The sequence below is a fragment of the Filicampus tigris genome, chromosome 6, assembly GCF_054856515.1.
Source record: "Filicampus tigris isolate MCC_2025a chromosome 6, RoL_Ftig_1.0, whole genome shotgun sequence".
In the NCBI taxonomy this organism is placed as follows: domain Eukaryota; kingdom Metazoa; phylum Chordata; class Actinopteri; order Syngnathiformes; family Syngnathidae; genus Filicampus; species Filicampus tigris.
Window position 1 is genome coordinate 7,691,634 of NC_141222.1, and position 24,339 is coordinate 7,715,972.

General features: G+C 41.3%; 1 protein-coding gene across 1 annotated transcript in view; it reads left to right on the forward strand.

Annotated features, from left to right (window-relative positions):
- Positions 1-264: 264 nt before the first annotated feature.
- The window catches only part of LOC147145610 (uncharacterized), a 57,191-nt gene continuing 33,116 nt past the window's right edge, over positions 265-24,339 (forward strand). The window contains exons 1-3 of the mRNA XM_086032767.1: positions 265-1,219; positions 15,865-16,388; positions 18,600-18,944. Coding sequence (XP_085888893.1) covers positions 508-1,219; positions 15,865-16,388; positions 18,600-18,944 — 1,581 coding nt within the window. The 5' untranslated portion in view covers positions 265-507. The remainder of the gene's footprint in view (positions 1,220-15,864; positions 16,389-18,599; positions 18,945-24,339) is intronic.

A 24,339-nucleotide genomic window follows, 5' to 3' on the forward strand; every position in this document is an offset into this window, starting at 1 on the left:
TATCCGACACCGGCATCGCATTCAAGGTAAAATCAAGCAAGTAAGATATGAATGGACTATGGCAATAATGAGTCCGCTAAATGGATAAAGTAGTCCTAAGACGGTAGGTCAACGATGATGTACATCGTTGATGATGCACTGCACTAGAGTATTCGTTCAGTTACACTGGATGAACATTGAATGAAGGCTAATATATGTGTCAACAACTGCTTTGGGGTAGACCTAATGCAAATACGCATTTACAATGCGATGATGGCGTTTCTCCTGCCACGTCAGAGTTTGGACGTGGATGGTATCGATTGCACTTCTGCACTTTCGCCTTCGAATCTACCTCACCTGCGCGTTGCGTTTTTACTCTTTTTAATTTTTGGAGACTATTTTTATCTTATTTTTTATTTATTTAAATTTTTGTTAATCTCTGGGTCGCTTGATCTCGCGGACTAGCATACAGCTAGCGTGAGACGGAAACGGGCTAGCTTGGGGCTAGCTTGGAGCTAGTGTATTAAAATGCCTTCAGACGACAGCGACGAACACAATGGCCTGCTGGAGAAGGCAAATAAGACAATCTCTGACCTAAGAAGGGATATTCGTCGTCTCTCAGAGGAGCTCCATGAGAAGGAATCGGTCATCTCTTGCTTCGCGACCCGTTTCCCCGAACTCTCCGCGGTGGTCATGAGAAGGCGCGCTCGTGAAATCCTGTCGGCGACAATGACGGCTGAGGCGGCTGGCCTCTCGGACACGGCGAAGTGGGATCCAATTGCCTGCCCGGGGCCATCCTGCTCGACACCGTTGCAGAGTGACACCTGGGTCAAGGTGGTGTCCCGCGGCCGGAGGGCCGGGGAGCAACCCCACCGCCCCCAACTGGTCCTGGGGAATCGGTTCGCCGCCCTGGCGAGTGAGTCTCCTGTTCCCATCACTGCACTACAGCAGTCGGAGACACCGACTGCTGCGTCCGACGCTGGGGCTGTGCTCCCAGGGGCTCCCTCGGATTCCCCGCCACCCACGGCGACGACCTCGGCCGGGAACCCCATGTTGGGCGGGTCCGCCGGTGACACGGCCGTCCACTCACGCGTCGGGCTGCTCCGGGACGCGGTGTCCCGGTACAAGGGTGGTCGTCATCACCAGCATCATCGGCGACACTCATCGGTGTCATCCACCGTCTTCACCCGGCCTCGGCGGAGCCATCCTGGACAGTGGGGTCGTGAATCTTCCGCCGGTGGTGAGTCCCTTGGCGTTCCCTCCTCACGTCACCCACCGACCACCGTTATAATTGGCGACAGCACCATTAGACGTACTCACTATCCCGGCTGCGTCACCCGCTGTTTTCCCGGAGCGAAAGTCATGGACATAGTTAACATCCTGCCGGGTGTTCTTGACTCTCTGCCATCATCCATTACCCGGCTCATCGTTCACGTTGGGACAAACGAGACAATACGCCGACAGTCTGAGCAGACGAAGAGAGACTTTCACGCCCTCTTTGCCTTGTTAAGAACCTGCGATCTCTCGGTCTGGGTGAGTGGCATTTTGCCGGCATTGTCTCGCGGAGCCGAGCGCTTCAGCCGCCTTTTAAGCTTGAACACGTGGCTCCTACGCACTTGTGGCCACCTTGACTTTGCTTTTATTGACAACTTTAACCTATTCTGGAATCGCCCGTCTTTTTACCAGCCGGATGGTGTTCATCCGAACTCTCTTGGTAGCAAGATTTTAGCCGCTAACATCCACCATGTCGTAACCAATTCCACTCCCAGCTGACTCTTGTTTACCAATCATATTTCTTCTTCTACTCATAAACGCTGCAATGACAATGTCACTACCATCACTTACAGGCCAATACCAGCTGCTCACAGTACCACCACCCTCACTAGCTCCCCCTGCAGGCCCTCATTATCATTACCACTATCGGACAATTTTCCCATTGAAACCATCACCGGCAGACGCTTCCCTTGCACACACAAACAACGTGGTTTTAACAGTGGTAATCTAGTATATGTTAATACTGCTCATTCGTACCACCATGAGCGCACGTCCAGCACAATAATTAATCTGGCCGTGCTGAACGTGCGCTCCCTTTTAAACAAAACTTTTATCATAAACGACCTGATTTTAGACAATAATTTACATGGTATACTTTTGTCTGAGACATGGCTTGGTACAGATGCTCCAGTTGCTCTCAACGAGGCTTGCCCACCGAATTTTAACTTTTTATTTTCTACAAGGGATGGCAAAAGAGGAGGCGGGACTGCATCAATTTTTATTAATACTCTTTTATCAAAGGAGATCATTTTTAGCAGCTATTTATCGTTTGAACACCATGCCTTTGTTTTTAGCAGTCCCCCTATTCTCTGCATTACCGTCTATAGACCTCCCCATCATTCCACTTCTTTTATTACAGAATTTTCAGAATTCTTATCCATTTTATATTCCAGTTATAACAGAATATTAATAACTGGCGATTTTAATATACACATGGACAACATCTCGGACCCACTATCCAGAGATTTTTCAAACCTTTTAAACTGCTTGGATTTTAAACAGCACGTCTTGCAGCCAACTCACAACAGAGGACACACCCTGGATTTGGTTATAACCTATGGCTTGTCTGCTGGTGTGTCCTCTGTTGTTGACTTGGCAGTGTCAGACCACTACTGTGTCTATTTTAACATCGCCAGTTTTAACCATCTAGCAGTCCCGGTCAGAACAGTGAAGAAACGCTACCTATCTTCTGAGGTGGCAGCAAATTTTATCGAGATCTTAAAAAACACTCCTGCTGACATTTTACCTGCACCCTGTGATCTTATTGTTGACAATTTTAACCTACATCTTAAATCATCATTAGATTCAGTAGCTCCACTTTTAATTAAAACAACAAAAACAAAGACTGTACCCCCGTGGAGAAACAATGCTATCAAAATATCAAAGAGAAAATGCAGGAGTGCAGAGAGGAGGTGGAGAAAAAGTAAACTTACAGTACACTATGAAATTTTATGCGAACAACTGAAATCTTACAATAAAACAGTAAAACAGGCAAGATCTTCCTATTTCTCAAACCTCATTACAGTCAATAAAAACAACCCCAGGGTTCTCTTCTCCACCTTTGAACTTTTAACTAGTTCTGATTTTAATAAGTCCCCACAGAGACCAACAGATGCTCTCTGTGAGGACTTTGCAGACCACTTCAGAAGTAAAATCGATGACATAAGATCCAGTCTTTTAGCCCGTCAAAACACAAGTTTTAATAAACCCGGACAATCATATTTATATGAGGAAACACTGGAAAGTTTTGCCCTGGTTGATGCAAGGACACTTGTTCGAGTTTTCTCCCAGGTAAACCCAACAACCTGCCTTTTGGATCCAATTCCCACATTTCTTTTTAAGACATTTTATGGATTTTTTGAGGAACAAATTTTAAATATAGTCAATTGCTCTCTTCAGACAGGCGTCTTCCCAGCTGCCTTTAAAACGGCGGTGGTGAAGCCCCTTCTGAAGAAGAGCGGTTCTGACCCGAGCGTTTTTAATAACTACAGACCCGTATCCAACTTACCGTTTTTAAGTAAGATTTTAGAAAAACTGGTTTTCATCCAGTTGAATCATTTTTTAAATACAAATAATATTTTGGAGAAATATCAATCTGGTTTTAGGATGAACCACAGTACGGAGACTGCTCTTTTAAGGATCTTAAATGATATTAGGTGCACTGCAGACGTGAGAAAACTCACAGTCTTGGTGCTACTGGATCTAAGCGCTGCTTTTGATACAGTAGATCACCAAATTTTATTAAATAGACTTAAAAATCTAGTGGGCATCTCTGGTACTGTTTTTGACTGGTTTTATTCCTATCTCACAGACCGATATTTCTTTGTAAGTATGGATACTTGTTCCTCTAAAACTCATGAAATTAAATGTGGGGTTCCTCAAGGTTCGATTTTAGGCCCCTTACTTTTTAATCTTTATATGCTTCCCCTCGGGGATGTCATCAGGGGACACGGCATCAGCTTTCACAGCTATGCTGATGACACGCAGCTGTATATTGCCGTGTCTCCTGATGACACAGGACCCATTGATACCCTTTTAAATTGCATTTTAGATATCAAGTCATGGATGGCAGATAATTTCCTACAGCTCAATGAGGACAAGACTGAGGTCTTAGTTATCGGTCCCGAAGGTCAGAGAGAGAAGCTTTTACCAAAACTACACATTTTTAATCCCTCACACTGTGTGAAGAACCTTGGCGTCATTTTTGACTCTGAGCTCAGTTTTATTCCTCATATTAAAAATGTAACCAAGATTGGTTTTTATCACCTTAAGAATATCGCCAGAGTCCGCCCGTTTCTCTCTCAGGCTAACACGGAAGTGCTGATGCATGCCTTTATTTCCTGTCGTTTAGATTACTGTAATGCCCTGCTCTCTGGCCTCCCGAAAAAGAGCATTTCACCACTGCAACTACTGCAGAATTCAGCCGCTCGGGTGCTGACGAGAACCAGAGGGCGGGAGCACATTACGCCAGTTTTGAAATTGCTGCATTGGCTCCCTGTGTGTTTCAGGATCGATTTTAAAGTACTTTTATTAGTTTATAAATGTGTTAATGGTCTTGGGCCATCTTATTTATCTGATTTGCTTTTATCATACCAGCCCTCGCGGATCCTGAGGTCCTCTGGCGCCGGCCTTTTATTTATTCCAAGGGTGAGGACCAAAATGCATGGCGAGGCTGCATTCAGCCATTTTGGTCCTCACCTTTGGAATAGCCTGCCAGAGGATGTCAGGTCTGCAGAGACTGTTGATATTTTTAAGAGGAAGCTCAAGACACACCTTTTTAGTTTGGCTTTCAACAACTTTTAAATAATTTATCTTTTCTTTTGATTGAAGATAATTCTATGTTTTGCTTTGAATGTTTTAAAGCACTTTGAGTTGCATTTTTATGTATGAAAAGTGCTATATAAATAAAATGTGATTGATTGATTGATTGATGGAGGACAAACTGCACATTACACTACATACCGATGTACAAAAAACAGTTGACTGTTATTTAAAGGTAAGGTTTAAAACAAAATCAATAATTATCAATATTGACTGATATGAAATACTTCGATTGTGACAGTTTTTCAAAAATTTCTCAGCCCTTCTAAGCACATTATCTTTAAACTGTAGTTTATTTAATCTTTATATCGACAGGTTTATTTCACTCTTTCATAGTTACATTGACCTCTTAAACGTTAAGTATTATGTTAAAATAAAATAACCTAAATGTATTTTTCTTGGGGTCATTATTTTCAATAGTTTAAAAAAAGAAAAAAGATCAATATATATCGATATCGACCAATATGAAACACTTATATCGTGATATACTTTTCAGTCATATCGCCCAGCCCTACCTTTGAGTTCAACTCAACAGGCCCAAATTTCAAACTGTGTAAGTACATTTGAGAGTAAATTGAGACCATATCATCATTCTCAGTATATTTATTTTTTGTTAAATTTTTGTTTGACGCTGTGCAGTGACAACGGGCGTTGGATGTATGGATAGATGCATGGATATATGTGAGTACTTTTCATATAATTGGATTAAAAATGGTAAAGACATTCCTCACTCGATTTAATTTAGAAAAATCAATCTACTTTACTAATATGAGTTTATTTGAATTATTGGCAGTTATAATTTAAAAAATTTAATCATTTTTAAAATTCATATATACAAAAAATGAAGTGATAGACACTTTTAAAGCCAAAAATATCTCCACAGTTAAGTGTTCCAAATTCTTGATTTTGCATTTTGAAGCTACCGGTAATTATATTTTTTCATACACAGGATATAAAGGATTTTTTGCTCCTATAGATCGATATGCTTTTTCCATGAAAACACAAACCGCTCACCTGTTTTCTGAAGCTGAGCCGTGATTTGTTGTTACCTGAGCCCTGAGCAATTGTGATGTCATTTTCATCCGACAGCAAGTGATAAAATGGCCGCCCCCTGATATGGACAAAAAACGAGTGGCTTTTGTTGGTTGATTCATATTCCACAAACACAATATTAATCATCATCAATCATTAATCATAAGAACATTTTTGAGTTGTCTTCCTCTTTAAACAAATACAGTCAAAACGTGTGACCTGAAATTTTAAAGTAGGATTTCAAAGTAGGCGTAGGGCTTTAAAAAAGGTTAAGAGTAGATTTCAAAGTAGGGTTAGTGTTCAAAGTAGGGTTAGGGTTTGAAAGTAGGGTTAGTGTTTCAAAGTAGGATCACAAATTATAACAACATGCAGGGTTAGGGCTAGTGTTAGCTTAGATATTTAACCAACTGATTGTGTGACCTCAGAATTCAAAGTAGGGTAAGGGTTTCACAGATGAGAGGAGGTTCACACCGAGCATATGTGACAGAGTCTGGCAGCACCATGGAGAACATTCTGCTGCATTCAACATCCTCCAGCACATCCCATCACTTTCACGAGGACGCAAGCGTTCTCATATGTGATCACCCCCAACCCAAAGCTCTAGAATACGGTGGTCACCATTTGTAATACAGTATTGAGATGCAACTGTCAGAATGTGTGACCTCAGTCTATTCGGGGCTTGGCGTGACTGCATAATTTATTGTGCGTGGCTGGTGCTGACCCTATATTTGTACCATTTTAATCAATGATACCATAATGAAATAGCAATTTGTTTTAGCATATTAAATTAGCGATTGAACATAATTTGGGGGTAATTATGTGAGTGTGCAACACCATATACAAGCTATCATACCGATTTAAACCAAGCAGTTTTTGGAAACTCAAGCAAAGTGGTGTTCTTTTTGTTTTTGCATTTTCTGAATGATAGTCAGTCTCTTTGATGGTGCGAAGCTTCCTCCCAAATTTTGAAATCATGCATATTGAGATATTGAAGACTATTGCACATATGAGTGAAAGTAAATGTGAATGGTTGTTTGTCTGTGTCCTGGGCTTCACTGGTGACCAGTCAACAGTCGCATCATCAGGGCTATCACGAGATGCATCAAGAGACGCTCGCTCGCTCGCTCTCTCTCTCTCTCTCTCTCTCTCTCTCTCTCTCTCTCTCTCTCTCTCTCTCTCTCTCTCTCTCTCTCTCTCTCTCTCTCTCACAGTCTCACATGCAGAACACGCACACAAACACAGTTGGCGCTTTCAGCGATAATAACTCAACTGAGGCCTTGGCCCTCTTTATGAAAAGAATCTGGCTGCAGGATTCCAATCACACCAGGGGATTTTTAGAAAGATTAGAGCCACAATAGTTTTAATTATGACCTCAAGCTTCGGGTTAATGACACAGATGCATGCCACTGGCAATGTGTTTATATTTGTTTGTCATAAACTGGGTTGATACGTGTGGTTTATAATGCTCAACTGATCAGACAATACGGTCTTTCCGCTACTTGAATAAAACATATTGCGAGGCATTTATATGCATTGTCCATCCATGATAAAAAGTTAAGGGTTAGTGCTACCTTTTGCGGCTATCACAGATTCAACTGTTTTAAACAGCTTTTGGACTAGTTCTGTGGGAACTTCTGCCCATTCATCCAGCATTTGTGAGGTCAGAGGTTACTGGTGTTGGAAGACAGGGCCTGGCTCACAGTGCCTGTTCTAGTTAATCCCAAAAGGTGTTTGATGGGGTTGAGGTCACTGCTCCCAAGTTCTTTCACACTAAAGTGTCATTTAATCATGCCAATATGGAACATGCTTGGCGCGCCAGAGCACAGAACATATAAGGGCCTTTCCTAAAATTGTTGTAAGCATATAATTGTGTACATCAGAAGACTTTGAGCAGATTTCGAAAAAAATCCTTGGAAAACTCTCATCTCACACCTGCTCACATTTAAAGACAAGACATTTAAAGACCACTGGCACACTGAACCAGATTTTATCCTGCCAATTGGTCTGATCACATCATTAGATACAGTATATAAGTGTATCACAGAGTAAAAGTGCTTAGTGATTGAGAATATATTTAAAGAGGAAGTCAACCCAAACATATTTTTTTCCAGAATATGTTCTATGCAGGCCCACTAGTCTAAACACGGCATTGTGATTAATATTGCGTTTGTGGAATATGAGAAAGCCACCCATTTTTAGCTAGCTCAGGGGGCAACCATTTTGTCACTTCTGTCGACTGAATGAAATTGAAGTTGCTCAGGTCTCAGCTAACGACCAATCATGGCTCACCTGTTTTCTGAAGCTGAGCCATGATTGGTCGTTAGCTGAGCCCTGAGCAACTTTGATTTCATCTTCAGTCAACAGAAGTGACAAAATATATTTTGTCACCTGTTTTCTGAAGCTGAGCCATGATTGGTCATTATCTGAGCCCTGAGCAACTTGGATGTCATCTTCAGTCGACAGTAGTGACAAAATGGCCTCCCCCTGAGATGGCTAAAAGTAGGTGCATTTTGCTGCTTAATTTATATTCCAGAATCACAATATTAATCAGAATGCCATAGTTCAACTACTTGGCCTGCATTGAACATATTCTGGGATAAAACATATATTAAGGTTGATTTTCCTTTAAGGTTTTGAAAAAAAAAAAAAAAAGCAGATGAGTTTTGCAAATGGAGTCTGAGTAGCTAAAGAGTGTTTGTCCAAATGAGTGTCTGAGTGTTTGAGTGATTGTGAGAAACTGTTCTTTCAGTCCTCTCAAGAGTTACAACAGTATCTTCTTTTTTTTCTATGTTTTTGGGTCTCCCACCAGACAACAGTACTTCACCAATGATCATCTCAATGCTGAAAAAGAAGCTTGACTCAGAGATCTGCTTGAATTTTAGAGTGTTTTATTCAGAGATATTAGTGAAGCACTGAAAACTGGTGTCTTTCTTCCTTGTTGCTCTTGTCAGTTGTGACAAGAACTAGCACTTGACAAGCTAACCTTAGTGGATGCATACATTAAGAGCTCAGCTTTGTGAGCACAAGCCAATGGGGGGCTGATAAGTCCTGCTGACTTTGCACCCCACATGTTGATCTTTTCCACTTTTTTCACATTCTTGAATAACATGATAATTCCCAAATTGATTTTAGTCTCAATTTTGAAAGTGTATCATCCATATTGTATGTCAACATAGCATAATTCTATGGTCAGACATTTTTTTTGCCGAGCGCTGGCGTCGGGCCAAAACCTTGTATTTCCAAAATAGTCACTATCCAGGAAAATGGCAAAAAATGGCAGGTTTGTTCAACCAATAGCTTTGCATCGTGAAAGAGAGAAAGTTATTTTCAACACTTTAGATTGGTCAATAATTTGTAAAAATAACACCTACGTGCGTGGACTGACCAATAGTGTTGAATTAAAAAAGAAAACATTAAATTCACCAAAATGTGATTTATGAGGTGTTGGTCCGACACTAGCGATTTACTTGAATATCTTGAGTAATAATGTTTTTTTTTACTCTAAAATATGTATTATAATGTACATTTAAGTTTGTGTGTGTGTTTGGTTGGGGATGGGGGTGATGGATAGAGGAGGGTAAATGGGGCCAAGACTTCAGAATGGACTAAAAGGAGTTCAGGCACAAGGTCACAAACCATTATTCTCTGTATTTGGTGTGAGGATTTCAAGTCCTATGATGCGGTACAGACACTCAGGGCAGATGAAAAATGGTTCCACTCCGTTTGGTAAACAGTTGGTTATAACTACCACTGAACACCGAGGTCAGTGCATCATCGCACTTTGTCGATGGTGGATGTTTTACCGACTGACTCTAATGTTTTTGTTTTAGTGTACAGTAGGTCACTTTGCCCAAAGCTGGTGGTTATCAGAATGGCAATTAATCATCAGCATATGCCATTTTAGTCAGATAAAATCCTTGTTTGTGAAATGTGTTTGTAACCACAACATGCCAGCACAGGATCCCTGGAAATATCCTATTCAGGACAATGCTTGTATTGTTTCTCAAGGAAAGGAAGGTAAATTGCAGGGTCGAGAAGCGCTCTATGAGGGCAAAAGAAAGTGGCAAGGCATACATTTGCACATTTAATAGCATCTTGGCTGTAATGGCCAATGTTTGTGCACACTTTCTATGGATGACCATGGTCATCGTCAAAGAAGGGAAGACATAATAGCCCACGTACATCAGGCTATAAATAGACAATGTAATGAGAGTGAGGCGCTAAAGGGTTACAATAATGATTACCACACAGGACAGGATCAATAAACAGCCACGTATCTGTTACAAATGCACTATGGCGTGTATATGTCATGTGTGTTAATCACTTCGTGGCCATTTTAGTGGACAGTACACCTTGAATCCTGCATTGGCGTTTTGTTTTGTGTTTTTGTGTGTGTGGGGGGCAGGGGGAATGCAGAAAGACTGTCAATGACTAAGTCCCAAGGAAAGACATAGCCCTCATTTAAATGGCCCGGTAAGGTGAGGTAATGCATTATAGCTGATAGGATCATTCTGATGTAGACTGAAGGTATTAGAAATCATAGTTGGGGGAAAAAAGGCGATGATATTTAATCACATGTATTTTCATAGAGATTATAGATGGCAGATAATAATTTTTGGGGACAAAATATTGATGTCAGTTCAACAAGGTCTGCATGGATGGCTAATTATGTGTTATGTCCGCACAATGAGGTACATTCCAAGTCTTAAATCTGTATGCTGCGACTTCTCTTACCAGAAGATGGCAGTAAAGTATTTTCTCACATACCCAGTTGAGGGGCTCCAGATTCATGGTACATTTTTGGCATCAAAATACAAGGTCTGTGTCACAGACATATTCCATAATGTGAGCTTCAAAAATAATGCATCTTTTTTTTTTTTTTACTCAATTTTCTGTTCTGTCATTCACCTTCTGGTGCCATGTGTCACTCAATATATTCTTTTTAAAATTTGCCATTTACTGAAGTCAAGGGCTGTTCGATTTTCCCTAATAAGAAACTCACGATTACTTTCTCTCAAACCCGATTTTACGATTTCTTTGTAAAATAAAAAATAATGAAAAATGAAGTATTTTGAATGTCTTTTATTTAAACTTAATTTTTCTTTCTTTGAACTCAAAATGCCAGTCAATTTAATTTAATACACACAGAACAATCCATTGGGATTAACAGCATTTTACTTACACAATAGATTTCAGATCTGTTCTTAACTAAACCAATAATGAAAGAAGAAAGAAACGAAACCATCTGAAACAAAATCATCAACATGAAAGAAGGTCGGTAGACATTCAAGTCTGTAAACCAAACAGTCTGTCAGCAAGTCTTTTTGCCAACCAGCTAGTGACTATCCTTTCTCCCTGGTCTTACTTGAATATAAATCAATAATTAGTGCAAAACTGTTACTCAATAATACAATGCACTGTCAAGCTTAAGTACGGATGCATGGTCCGACTGGACCAGAGGTCCGTTGTAGAGGAGAAAAAAAAAAGTGATGACTTTCAGACGTTGAGTTACTTGCTCACGGGGTTGTATTGTATATGCTTGGCACACACTAAACTACAGATCTATTTTTGCCCAATTTATTAACCAAACGCTCACTTGCCTGAGCAAATAGCAGAATCGGCGGTATAGCCATGGATGTTGTCGGTTGTTTCGGACTGTACGCTCGTGGGAGGAAGTGGAAATGCAAAGGAAACTACGGTGGCTTAGATACACCAAAAATAACAAAATCGTACGTGCCATTATGAACTTTTTTAACATTGTTTTATCCAGAAAATTCGGTTATGGTTCAAAATCGCTTAATCGAGCAGCACTACGCAAAAGTTATATGACTATTACATTTTTTCACATCTAAGAATGTGTCTTTGTGCTGGAGATGTCTCATTTCTCAGATGTTATTTAAAGCTGCAAAAAAGATAAGATTGAGCAAAATGTGATTGTGGGCAGAAAAAATTAAAAATTGTCACCATAGCAACCAACATACAGTAGAGGAGAGAAATCACATAGCACATCCTCAAATACACAGCAAGAATGCTACAGACTGTATATGCAATATATATAATTGTTGGAAGACACATGCACACCAATGTTAGCTACGTGATACTTCTGATGGTTTGCACTTAAAGTCATTAGTTCTAATCCAGTTTTGTAATCTTTCTTCCATGCTGTTATATTAATGTCACCATGACGTCTTGGCCTCTGTACCACATATACTGAAGTGGGTGACAAATGAAAATGGGCTAAATCCTGTAACACTCTTCAAATGTTAAGCCTTGCTCTCAGCAAAATTGCATACACTTTGTCAAGATTTGTTAATTTGCTGCTAGGGGGTTTGGGTGGGCATGTCCAGTGCATTGTATAAAGAAGCCATTTTAGTGCTGATATTTTTTGGTTGTTTTGTCTTTTAAAATTATTGTAATGACAATGACCTCCCTCCAAAAGCTGCTTTATGAATTTGGACCTGTGTGGAGCTTTAAAAGGCGTAGAAGAACTATTGGAGAGTTAATCTCATAAAACCAACAGATTACTGAAAATTCTTTGAGAGTCAAGGCAGTGGGCCATTAGCCCAAAGTGCCTCCTTAGGCTCGACTTTTTTTTTTTTTTTTCAAAATATATTTCCTTTTAATCCCTATGATGCTACTTATACTCAATATACATAATAGCTCCACAGATACAGTATATAGGCAGCTGGACATGTGTGTGCGACTGTGTGTGTCCGTCTGAGTGTGCGTCTGTGCGTGCGTGTTGGCCTTGTTTAGCCTGCCTGTGCGTGTTGCAGCCTACGTGAGAGCAAGACCCTAGGATAAACAGGAAGGAATATTTCATTATCAAATGTCTCTCTCGGTCTGCTCATGGTTACACAAGCTAAACCAGGCTTTATGAACCCCCTTGTCACACTGTTCCTTTCCATTTTACTCAGCTTAATGTGGAAGCTGGGGATGGCACACAGGCAACGTGTTGTTGGCTAGAGTAGGGTGAGGAACGAATATGATCAGAAGGAGAACGAAGGACTGACTGCTTGGATACGACTATTAAATCCTGTTCTCTTCCGTTAATGGCAGAGGCAGAGGCCTATTTGCCATTTCAGCCACTAGCCGAGCAGTGAGGTATACACGGCAGTACATCGACACACACAATCACACACGCGCACGCACTCACACGGTCAGATGTAGCCCTTGGTGCCGAGCTGTATCGATTAGAGTGGGAAGTACACAGTTATTTCTGCAGGTCTGTCATCAACATCTGTCCCCCTATAGCTGTCTGAGATTAGAACCATGGGGTGGCAGAGGATAAGAACCAGAAGAATCTAAACAACATCATGAAACACAACAGAAGGAACACTCAATGTGCATTCATTTTTTCCTGCTACTTCTACCTCTTAACGGTCACGGATGAGTAGAACGTAATTAAGTAAGTAAAACAACGGAGTACATTTTATTTATGCAGCACTTTTCACAGAGAGCACTCACAAAGTGCTCCACATAGTTAAAATGCAGTCATAAAAATGACAATATTTGACAGTTAATACAAGAGAGAACAGAAATCCGTCAAATCAAACAAAAATTACACCAATCAAAATAATCATGTTCCACTGAAATGCCTGCCTAAACAAATGTTTGTCACTGTTTTTTGAACAATGTCTACTGCAAAAGATTCTGTAGCTCTGAAAAAAGGATGTGGTGAATTTACTCGATTTTATTTTGTCAGTTTCGAAGTAGCCTATACATCTATTTAAAAAACGACCGGTATCTGGATCCATGATTTTATTTGGTGCAACCACTTGACAAAATGAAACAGTAAATTGAACAAAACCTTTTTAGTGTACAAAACGGAGTGAATTCCACATTTTGGTGGAAGCATTTTTAATCTTGCGAGTTGTGAGCCAGAGAGCAAAATTAATTGTATTCAATAAATTAGTGATGGCAAAATAAATCTTCAAGATTCTCCATGAACTAGTTGTTTTTTTACTCCTCTAGATGGCACTGTTGGTTTAAAGAAGGGAGTTAAAGAAATTACAATTTAGTGTGCTTTCAGCCCTATGTTGAACAGATAGTGCCATCTAGAGGGTTCACTACACACAACAATTGGTTCATGAAGCATTTGAAGCTTCATTTTGCCATCACTACAATAAATCATACAGTTCACTAACCTATTAGGTTTAACAGAAAAATGGACACATTGTCACATTGCACACATTGTCATGTGCAAACAAGTAGTATGGGATTAGGGAATGGCACCAAACACCGTACTTTTATTGGTATGGACAGATCTGGGTCGTTACTACCAAACACCGATTCACGTGCAATCAGATGATGCCATGTTCCAGTTCCGAAATGTGTCTAAATTGTGATTATGCAGGAGTAGAAGAGTTGGCCAATTTCAGTGGTGCACTTGAACGATGGCAGTGTATGCCCAGATAGCAAAAGGTGTTAAATCAATGTTGAATTAGGGTTAAGAAGGTTAATTTTTGGTTCGTTTTCGGTTTGGGTTGAAGACTGATGGTAAATCAACGTTGGTTCAATAACATCTTGTCAGCATTGAAGTTTATGATAAAAAAGATGCATTTTACTTACACAATAGATTTCAGATCTGTTCTTAATTAAACCAATAATGAAAGAAGAAAGTGCATGCACCATCTGAAACGAAATCATCAACATAAGAGAAGGTAGACAGTCAAGTCTGTAAACCAAACAGTCTGTCAGCAAGTCATTTTGCCAACCAGCTAGTGACTAGCCTTTCACTTTTCTCCCTGGTCTTACTTAAACATAAATCAGTGATTAGTGCAAAACTGTCACTCAATAATACAATGCACTGTCAAGCTTAAGTATGGACGCATGGTCAGAACCAGAGGTCCGTTGTAGAGGAGAAAAAAAGGGACCACTTTCAGACGTTGAGTTACTTGCTCACGGGTTGTATTGTACATGCAGGGCACACACTAGAGAATTGAATTATTGTATTACTAAACACAGCCATGGGGAAAATGACGGCACTGACCAGCCATGCTTCTTGAGTTTCCTGTTTATTTTAATGCCTTTTACAGCTAAAGGTACATTTGTTTGGGCAAATAAATTGGGGTGGAATTTAAGAGCTGATGGAGACATTTTCCAAAGATTTGTTATGGTACTCACCAAAATCACCGACCGAGTTCTCACATAAATAGCTACGGCACCGAAACTTGTGCTTTTAGTCTTTTGATAGAGTTTTAGAGACACCAGCCACATTGAAATGAAAACGAAATTGAAGAAAACATTGTGCTTTTATCCATTTGAGGTGCAACAAAAAACAATTGTATTTCAGAGCGTTTTGTGTTACATGCCCTGGTATACAATGTCACATCAAAGTGCTTGTCATTTCACAAGTGTATTTGTCAAGTGGACAAGGATATGAAATGCGTTATAATAATATCAAATACTCCTCATTTATTGTTGTTGATGAAAAGCTGCAGTCACCACCTGCAAAGGTGCCGCGCAGGTGAAAGAAGAGGCCACGGCCCACGTTGTCCGAGGCAGGGGAAACCTCTAGTGCCGTGGGAATGACGTGGGCTACGCCTGCATGCCGCGTTGGTGAGGTTGCGCCGCAATGTGTTTGTGACACTGACGCAAGTGGCCCAAATAAAAGACCTGTGGCACCCCTTTCACCGGTCGCAAGCCGCTCGTCCAGGGCTGCTTCAAGGCCGGAGCATCCAGGCGTCCCCACTTGCCGGGCATGGAGGCCGCCAAACGGTACGTGTAAAATGTCAGAGCCGGCCATCTTCATGGACCTGTGCACATCCACAGCAAGGGGAGCAGCCTCAGTCGCTGGGGCCTGGTCATGTTCGACTACTGCCGCATCAGGGACCTGTGCAGGACCAGAAACCTCCTGGCCGCGGCTCCCATCCACCTTGTCGCGGTTAATCACTGGACCCTCACTCAGTGTTGCGTAAGGCTGGCTTGCTAGCCAGCATCGCCGCGCTAACGACCGCCTTGTTTGTTTCCGCCCAGGCACACCAAGAGGTGCAAGGATGCCAACGCCGACACCGTGTGATTCCGGCTCCCAGCGGCGACCTGACGGCAGCGGACTCACTCCCGGAGGCCAAGACATTGATGAACGAGCCGGCTCTGCCTCAGGAGAGCCACGCCTTCGACCACCCGGCAGACACTTCCAGCATGGCAGTGACGCTCAGGGGTTCCGTCCTGCCGGACTTGTACCGGATGCTGCACAAACATACGGCGTCATCCTCCCCGCCTGTCGCCGCCTCCACCAGTGCCACAGCCTCCGCTTCTGCGCCCGCCGCCTCCACCACCTCCACCTCTGCCGCTCTGACATTCGACAAGCAGAGGAAACTGTTCATCACCGAGTGAGGGAGCCGAAAGGTGCTCATTTCCGCTGCAAGCGCTGTGGCAACCCCAAAACCAAGGAGTTTGGCCACAGCCGCTACAGTAATAAGCACTTTTGCTCCCAGGCGGCCGGACGTTCAGTGGAGGACTGGCTGGCCGAGAATAGGAGCCAGGACGCGACCAGAAAGGTAATGCTGTTGTGTTCCTGTCCCTTTTGCGTTTTCACTTTCAGGGAGTGAGGATTGGCGGACGGAGCATGAGCACATTTGGCAGCGACAGGTTCAGTCCTCAAGGCGCTCCTTTGTTTTGGGTGCTCTTGACAGCCTGCCTGAAAGCCTGCCACCAAGTTCACACGAGTACTTGCTTTGCTTTGACACTACGGCTGCCACAAACGATTATTTTGCTAGTCGACTAATCACTAACAGTAGTCGCGATTAGTCGACTAATCGGATAATATATAAATCGTGGCAAATCGCAGCAGCAAGCTGCTGCTCTTATAATAAGCATCATTTGCTTACAGCTTAAATTCTTTATGTACAAACTAATCATGAAGACAAGATGATAGTACATTCAATTTGTGTTAAACTTTGCAACTTAAGCCCTCAATTCTGACATGTTTATAAATAAAGGATCGACTTAAATTGATAGAGATACTCTGGCCTTAAAATTTTTAGCTGTAATCCTTTAGTGCGTTTTAAAATTGAACCAAAACTATACACAATGAAGAGTTGCACTAATACAGTGAAAGTATCTATAAATACAAAAAGAAGTAGTTGTATACATATTTCACTCTTCTTGGGCACCAAGACTTTTTTTTTTTTTTACAGAAAGTAGTGAAATCAGAGGAGTAAATTGGGTAAATGCTCAGCGCTAAAGAAAACTAAAATAAGCACTTGTATTGGTTTTTAATTTTATGTTAATTTAAACTGTATCAAAAATGTTTTGTTATTCTTTTCACTAATATAAAGTAGTAAATTGATCCACACAATCAAAATGTGGTATGCACCTGTAACAAAAAAAGGAAGACCTTTTTTTTTTTTTTTTTGCACTATAACGTAGTACCGTATTTTCCCGACTATAAGTCACAGTTTTTTCATAGTTTGGCCGGGGGTGCGACTTATATGTGAAATTATTAACACATTATATTGTATCTCTTTCCCTTTCAACGTCAGCAAACAATACACCAAACAACCACAGGACGGCGTTCTAAGGCTGCATATAAACCTGCATTACATATTGACTTTACAACGGGCAGAATAACATGTACTGTATAGTGTATATCATTTCAAATCTTACTGCAACCCACATAAGAAAACATAAAGATAAATCCTAAAATCTATTAGAATGCATGAATAATTTAATCGGTTAAAATCTAACATTTTGATAAATAAGTAATTAAAATAGTATGATAAAGGCAATTTGACTGTCTATCAATATACATCTATACACAATAGTGTACTGATGCTTTAAGACACTGGCTGGGGTCTTCCATCAGCCACACGTACGGAGCTGAGAGCGGGGAAGAGAACAAAGAGATAATTACGACCGAATACATAAATACTTTTGGAGACTTGGAAACATTCTACACGTTTGCGACTCATATATGTTTTTTTTTCTTCTATATTATGCATTTTATGGCTGGTGCGACTTGTACTCCAGAGCGACTTATAGTCCGGAAAATATGGTATATTACAACAAACTTAAATATGGATTTTATTGTTATATGATGGCGATGAGTGGCATATATGTTGTTTTTGTGTTGAGTGCTGATATTTCCTAGTTCATGAACGCAATAATGCATCACTCCGTTCACGAGTGAGAGAAAGAGAGCAAGTGTACGCTTCGTGCTTCGATGTCCACCACAGGCATAAAGACACATAGTTGTGGTTGTTAATCAATGCGAGTTTACTGAATAATGGCTGCTTGATCCATAGAAGATGCTACGACGTGTTAGCGTACCAAACAGGAGCGTTACATCAAACACACCGTAACGTGTGTATGCTAACTACAGCTAGTTAGACACAACTGTGGAAGGAGGAGGAAGTTGCGTCACTTGCGGCGCTCAGGCGCAGACAGGACGAGAAAGAGGAACCCGGAGCCTGAGCCTGTTCCAGAGCCTGAGCCCATTCCGAGTGTGGCCAGCACCAGTGGCGCCAGCGGTGGCGCACCTACCAGGTGCACCATGTAAAGGCGGAAAATTCAGGCCTCGCGGGACAGGGAGCTCCTCGCAAGCACAGAGGCGTTCGAGTGGGGGAACAAACTTGTGGTACGGCCAGCCTTGGACCTTCAAGCATGGCCATGCATTTTATCAGGGAAGCTACTTCTGCGAGGAGGATTTCCAATCCAAGGGTGTATATGTTTCGGAGTGGCTTCAACAGCAATTATCTTTATACCCGTAGCCCGCACCACTGCTTGTCAGCATCGTCAAAGCGAGGCCACCGCCAAGTGGGAAAAAAAAGACTAGAAAGGAGCCACCGGCGCGAGCGGAACGGCCAGCAGGACCAATTGACCCACCCGTGGAACTGACGCCCCCCCCCCCCCCCCCCCCCCAAAGGTTCCACCGCAAGAAGGCAAGAGTGCTGCCGAGTGCGGTTCCACGTTCGGAAGCTGAAGCTGACGAGTCATCCAAAAGTGAGGACTACGGGGATAAGGACTGGACACTCCCGAAGCGGTCCGAATCCCCGCTGTCCTCCGACTCGGAGCCCCCGGACGCTGAGCTGGCGGCCCCAGCCCGAAAACCCCACGTAAGTGCGGCCTCCCAGCGCGGGGGGGCTTTCGGTCACACACGTTTCCACGAGCAGACTGCCCAAGCGGACAATGCTCAGATTTTGCACGCTCTATGAGGGGAAACAACTGGCCCTGTGGCTGGCCGAGCAGCGGGCACAGGAAAGTGCCGTCCCAGCTGCACAAGTACACAAAACTGACTAAAGTATAGTGAATACACACGCACATAGAGAGAGAGAGCGAACTGCTAATGTCTTGTTAAACTGCTTGCTCGTGTTGTGTTTTTATTAGATTGCTTTTGTTTAAATAAGGAGACAAATGTGACTGCAGTTTTTATTTTATTTTTTTAATATATACACGCATGTATATTTTCATTTGTATATATAGAGAGAGATCTGTAAGTTCTCGTTAATACTTAACAAATAATTCTTCTTGTGTTCTTTTTCTTCATATGTATAGTTGCACACGTATAGAGTCTGAATGCTTGTTTCTTGTTAAACTGCTTGCTTGTGTTGAGTTTTTGTTTGGTTGTTTTTTTGTTTTGAATAAATATAAATCAGTCATTTCTTGTTAAACTGAGTTCATTCGTATTTTATTTTCGTAACAAGTCATATAAGTGTCCTTGTCGGGGTAAATTTGTCCATTTCTACTCAGTTTTCCAAACGTTTGACAACAAAGGTTCAGCGCATCCGCTTCTGTTTGACGCGGAGCGCACGAGGCTAATTTGCATACGGGGGCGAGGCTGGGGGTTGTGTTCTACGCACCCGCCGGATGGGTCCTAAACGGCCGGGCGGATCGCCGGATCTGCCCGACCGCCGTGCGGCCGGCCCCGGCGCACGCGGCGAGCGCATCCACGCGTCAGAAAACACAGGGGACGCTGTACCCAAAGGTTGCGCGGGTTCTTTTGCGCTGGCATACACTGAATGTAAGTGGATGGTTCTTAAAATCAAGTGCTTGTAAAAGACAAGCAATTCTGAATACAAGCAAAGTATTTGATATGTAATCCATTTTAAAACTAATTTCCTTCTTATGAATTCATAAAGTACTATGGAAACTATAGTTACGAATTACCCTTTTTACATATAATTATAGTTATGCTCAAAACTGTCATGGAAAATGTATTTACGCAATATATTTGATATATGAATGCTCTTGACATAGATGAGTTGATGGATTTATGTTGTAATTCTTCTCGCTGCATAGCCATCATTGGCAACATGCATAACGCATTGCTATGATGTGAAAACTAGTGATATCGCTAGCTAGTGATAGCTTAAGGCGGAAACCGTTGCATATGTAGGAAGAAGTTCCAACACTGCATCCTTGATCAGCATATCACAGTCTTCCCCAAATACCTCGAGTTCTCCTCAAGGCTCCGTCCTTGGGCCTCTTCTATTCATGATTTCCCTTTTCCCCGTTGACAATATTTGTTGATCAATGATTGCTCTGGAGTGAGCTATCGATTGATGTTTGTATCAAATGTTCATCCACTTTGCATCAGTACGCTATTGCGCGTGTACATTAAGTGATCACAGTAGTGTGCATGTGGCCTCACCTCACATTTTCAAGTTGTAAGAGTTAAATGTCAGAGTGGAGTGCCACTGACAGAAATACACTGATGTGGGAGAAAAAAAATATTACTAGCCTCTCTCTTTCTCTTCCCTCTCCCCTCACTCTTGCTCATCTCAGACACCCTGATGGCCCAAGGTCAGCCAATTACCCTTCAGTGACCAACACACGCACACTTGCACAGACAAAGACTGGCCTATATTAGCTCATGTGTGTCTGAGTGTAGGGCAGTGGACAGCAGCCTGGCAAGCTAGATTCATGGTGAATATGTCAGCCATCAGCCTGGGCCTTTCAAACAATGCTTCACAATGTGCTTGACAGCCCTGAAAAACAGCCTGGTGCTTGGAAACTGCCAGCCCATCATCTCCACTCCCTCATCTGGGCTCTCTCTGACTCTCTCTTGCTCTGTTTGTGCACTTATCGCTCAGCATCACTCTCTCCATATCTCATGTTCACTCCTAATTCACCCTCAAGCTCACATTTTCTGTCACACACATACCCGCTGCAAGTTTATATTTCCATTCTCTCCGTCCACATTACTGACAAGCCCCTCTGTATAGCGTTTGACAATGCTGATCAATTTCATTTTTCAACAGATTTTCTTACCTACACATGTATATTCTATGAAAGAGCACCAAATCACCAGATGCCCCTTATTAGGAGCAGGTCACACACCTTTTTTGTACATAACATGTACTGACAGGGGCGTATATTACACGCACACTTATGTACATGATGGTATTATCTGGACAGCTGGTGATATATCTGGGTGGGACACCAGAGCATAAAATGTGTATTCGCCTTCGATTTGGCACAGTGCCTTTCCTGCACCTCCTTTCTCTCTTTGCCCCCCACTAGTCACGTGCAGTACCTGACAACCCTGATTCACAGCATTCAATTTACACAGGCTCATAACAACAAGTGATGGGCTCTTGAAGATTGGAGGACTATAGGTATACGGTTGTGTGTGGCGGGTCAAGAGACAAAAAAGTGCTGAGATTGTAAAATAAGGGGGGGGGGGGGAATTTTTCCTCAATATGTTAATTTATTATACTGATTATAATCTCCTAGCAGGGGATTTTCAATTCACACTCCATATAGTTTTGTTGCTGGATACATATCACACACATCCAGGCATGCAAGGAGAGATGTCAGTACAAGGGTGTTTGGGGGGGGGGGTCGTGGTGGGGGGTGGCAGTAGGTGTTTAGTGCCTTGCTCAAGTGCATCTTGACAGTCAGGTAGCAGAATAGCATCGCTAGTTGTCTATTTTTGTCTGCTGCATGACTCAAACCTTGATCTTCCAGTTCCAAAGCCAAGGTCATTGCAGAAGACAATATTAGTACAAACAATAATTAGTATTTCTATTTGCAGCATCCGGTGTTTATTTAAAAACAATAGAAAACAATGGATGTGTGAGCTAAATCAAGTACAGAGTAGTATGGATTTCTGGTTACATTCATTCATTCTATTTTGTCTCCCTCCAAGGTTGCAAGCTTGGGATTGTATGAGTTAGCCATGTTGTGCCTTGTGGGTTCATAGTTTGATGTGTCAGCAAGGGGGTTGAAAACAATACTGAGAACAGATCGACCTCAATCCCATTCCCCTTATGAATATGTATTATTCCAAAAACCCTGATCCATATCTAGATGCTCTAACTTTCAACAATGAATCCTGATCTTCTCTTTTCCACTCTTTGCACCATACAATACATACATGCAGTAGAAATGTTAAAATAAGCTATGGCCGAAAAGCAAATGTAATATTCACATCTAATGATTTATTGTAGTACTTATTTTAACCTTAGTTCAATTGAAAAGCCTTTCCCAACAATTTCTTTCCATGCTGAAAGAAATACTTTTTTTCCCTGTTATTCTCAATAGAAAACATAAGAAAAATATCTGAAATTATGAATAGATGTGTTACACAAAGTAATTGAGATCAAGGACAAACTTGTTCAGCAATCACATTTGGTAAGAGAATGGAAGCATAAAAAGTGACTCATGTATTGTAGTTGATTCATTCAACTCAGTTTTACTGTAGTGAGCCCCACCGCTAAGCGAAGCGTATAAACAAGTACGAGCAGAATAAAACAGGCTTCTTAGCAAACTTCGCAAAATAACATCTCTAGACACTTTTTATGTGATATTGCTCCCCTGCCTATGGGCATTATCATGATGTGCGTGGTGGGAGGTGTGAAAAAAATTGCATTGCTTTTACAACGCAACCCACTTAAATTCATAAACATCTACTTAAATGACTACCTGCTTATAATTTTGAATGATGTGAGCTATGATTCTGGCATTTTAATGAAACAGTTGCAATGAACACAAACTTTCTATGTGATTTCATTTGAATCATACAACTTGTGGTTGCTAACAGCATGCCAGATAAATGTATGCAGTATGTCATTTCCGGACAGATGTTAATTACTACTATGGGTGTATTACACACTTTTTACATAATTTAGATTAGTGATTATTACCAACCAACCGCTGTGTGCACATTAGTGTGCTATGAGAGTGCCAAAAGAAATGATATATTTTACTTAATTAGTCATAAAACTGTAACTACAAATAATATATCTTTGTTAATCAATCTATGCCAGTGACAAAGTGACGGGCAGAACATTTTAAAGGCTTTTCCAGTAGATGTGTATACATTTTTATTTGAGTTTATATTATGCAGTATAGTTATTTTTATGACCATTCAGATCAATCACAGGTCATATGCCTGTGCACATGAACTGCTGAATGGTGCCGAACATTTGCTGCATTAGTGTACAGTAATGATGAATTCACTGGTGAGGCAAGCTGACATTCATGCACGCTCATAACCTATGATCTGCATTGTGCATGGATCATCCCTATTGTCCCTCAGGCTGGCAGAGATGTGGCACACCAGAGTGCAATGAGGAGATATTTAGCATTCACACTCTAGCCTGAGTGTGAGTTTCAAATGGTCAGTGACACCCAGTGTAGGTGATTCATATTCACAAGTACATTTGTGCAGCACAGGTAAAGGTCTCTGACACGTACTTGATCATTGAGATTCATTATGTGCTTGGTGCTGAAGCCACAGACATGTCAATAGATGGACACAGGAGGAAGTGAAGCACTAGGAGAGACAGAGCGGAGATTAGGCTGTCTTCACTGTCACCTTTTATTTGAAGAGGGATACCCATGGGACCTCAGACCTCTGAGTAGCAAATGGATAGGACACACATTAAAGCACACTCCAAGGTTATTTTCGTGAACAAAACCTAACAAAATATCTAAAATTACAATTTAAAATTAAAAAAAAACATGTTCATTCATGACATAAAAAAAATAATTAAAATGAAACTGATTTTAAGAAAACAAAAATTAACTGAAACCACATCTTACATTTGAAAAAAAACAACAAAAAACTAACTTTAACTGTAGTGAAAATGTCCTTCGTATTCGGCTTTGTTAATTAATATACATGAGCTTTTGGGGTTCATTTTAAATGTATTTATTTCAGTATTACTCTAGATCCGTACAGAAGAATGAAGGTCAAACAGTCATATGATGATTAGAGTTTACTTTACTTTATATATGTTACTATGCTAAGTAACCTTTTTTTTTATTTTGCGCTCCACAAATAGCTGTACTCCATATATTTGAAAAAAATAAAACTAATACTAACACTAATAAAAAAAACTAGACCTTAAAAAAAGCATTAAAAAAAACTGACAAACCCGAAAAACTAAAAATTAATCAAAAGTAACTGAATTGAAAGTCAAAAAGAAAAAAAAATTAAATCTAATAAAAAATCGATTATAACCCTTGTCCCCACACATATACAAGTCCACAGTACACATTGTG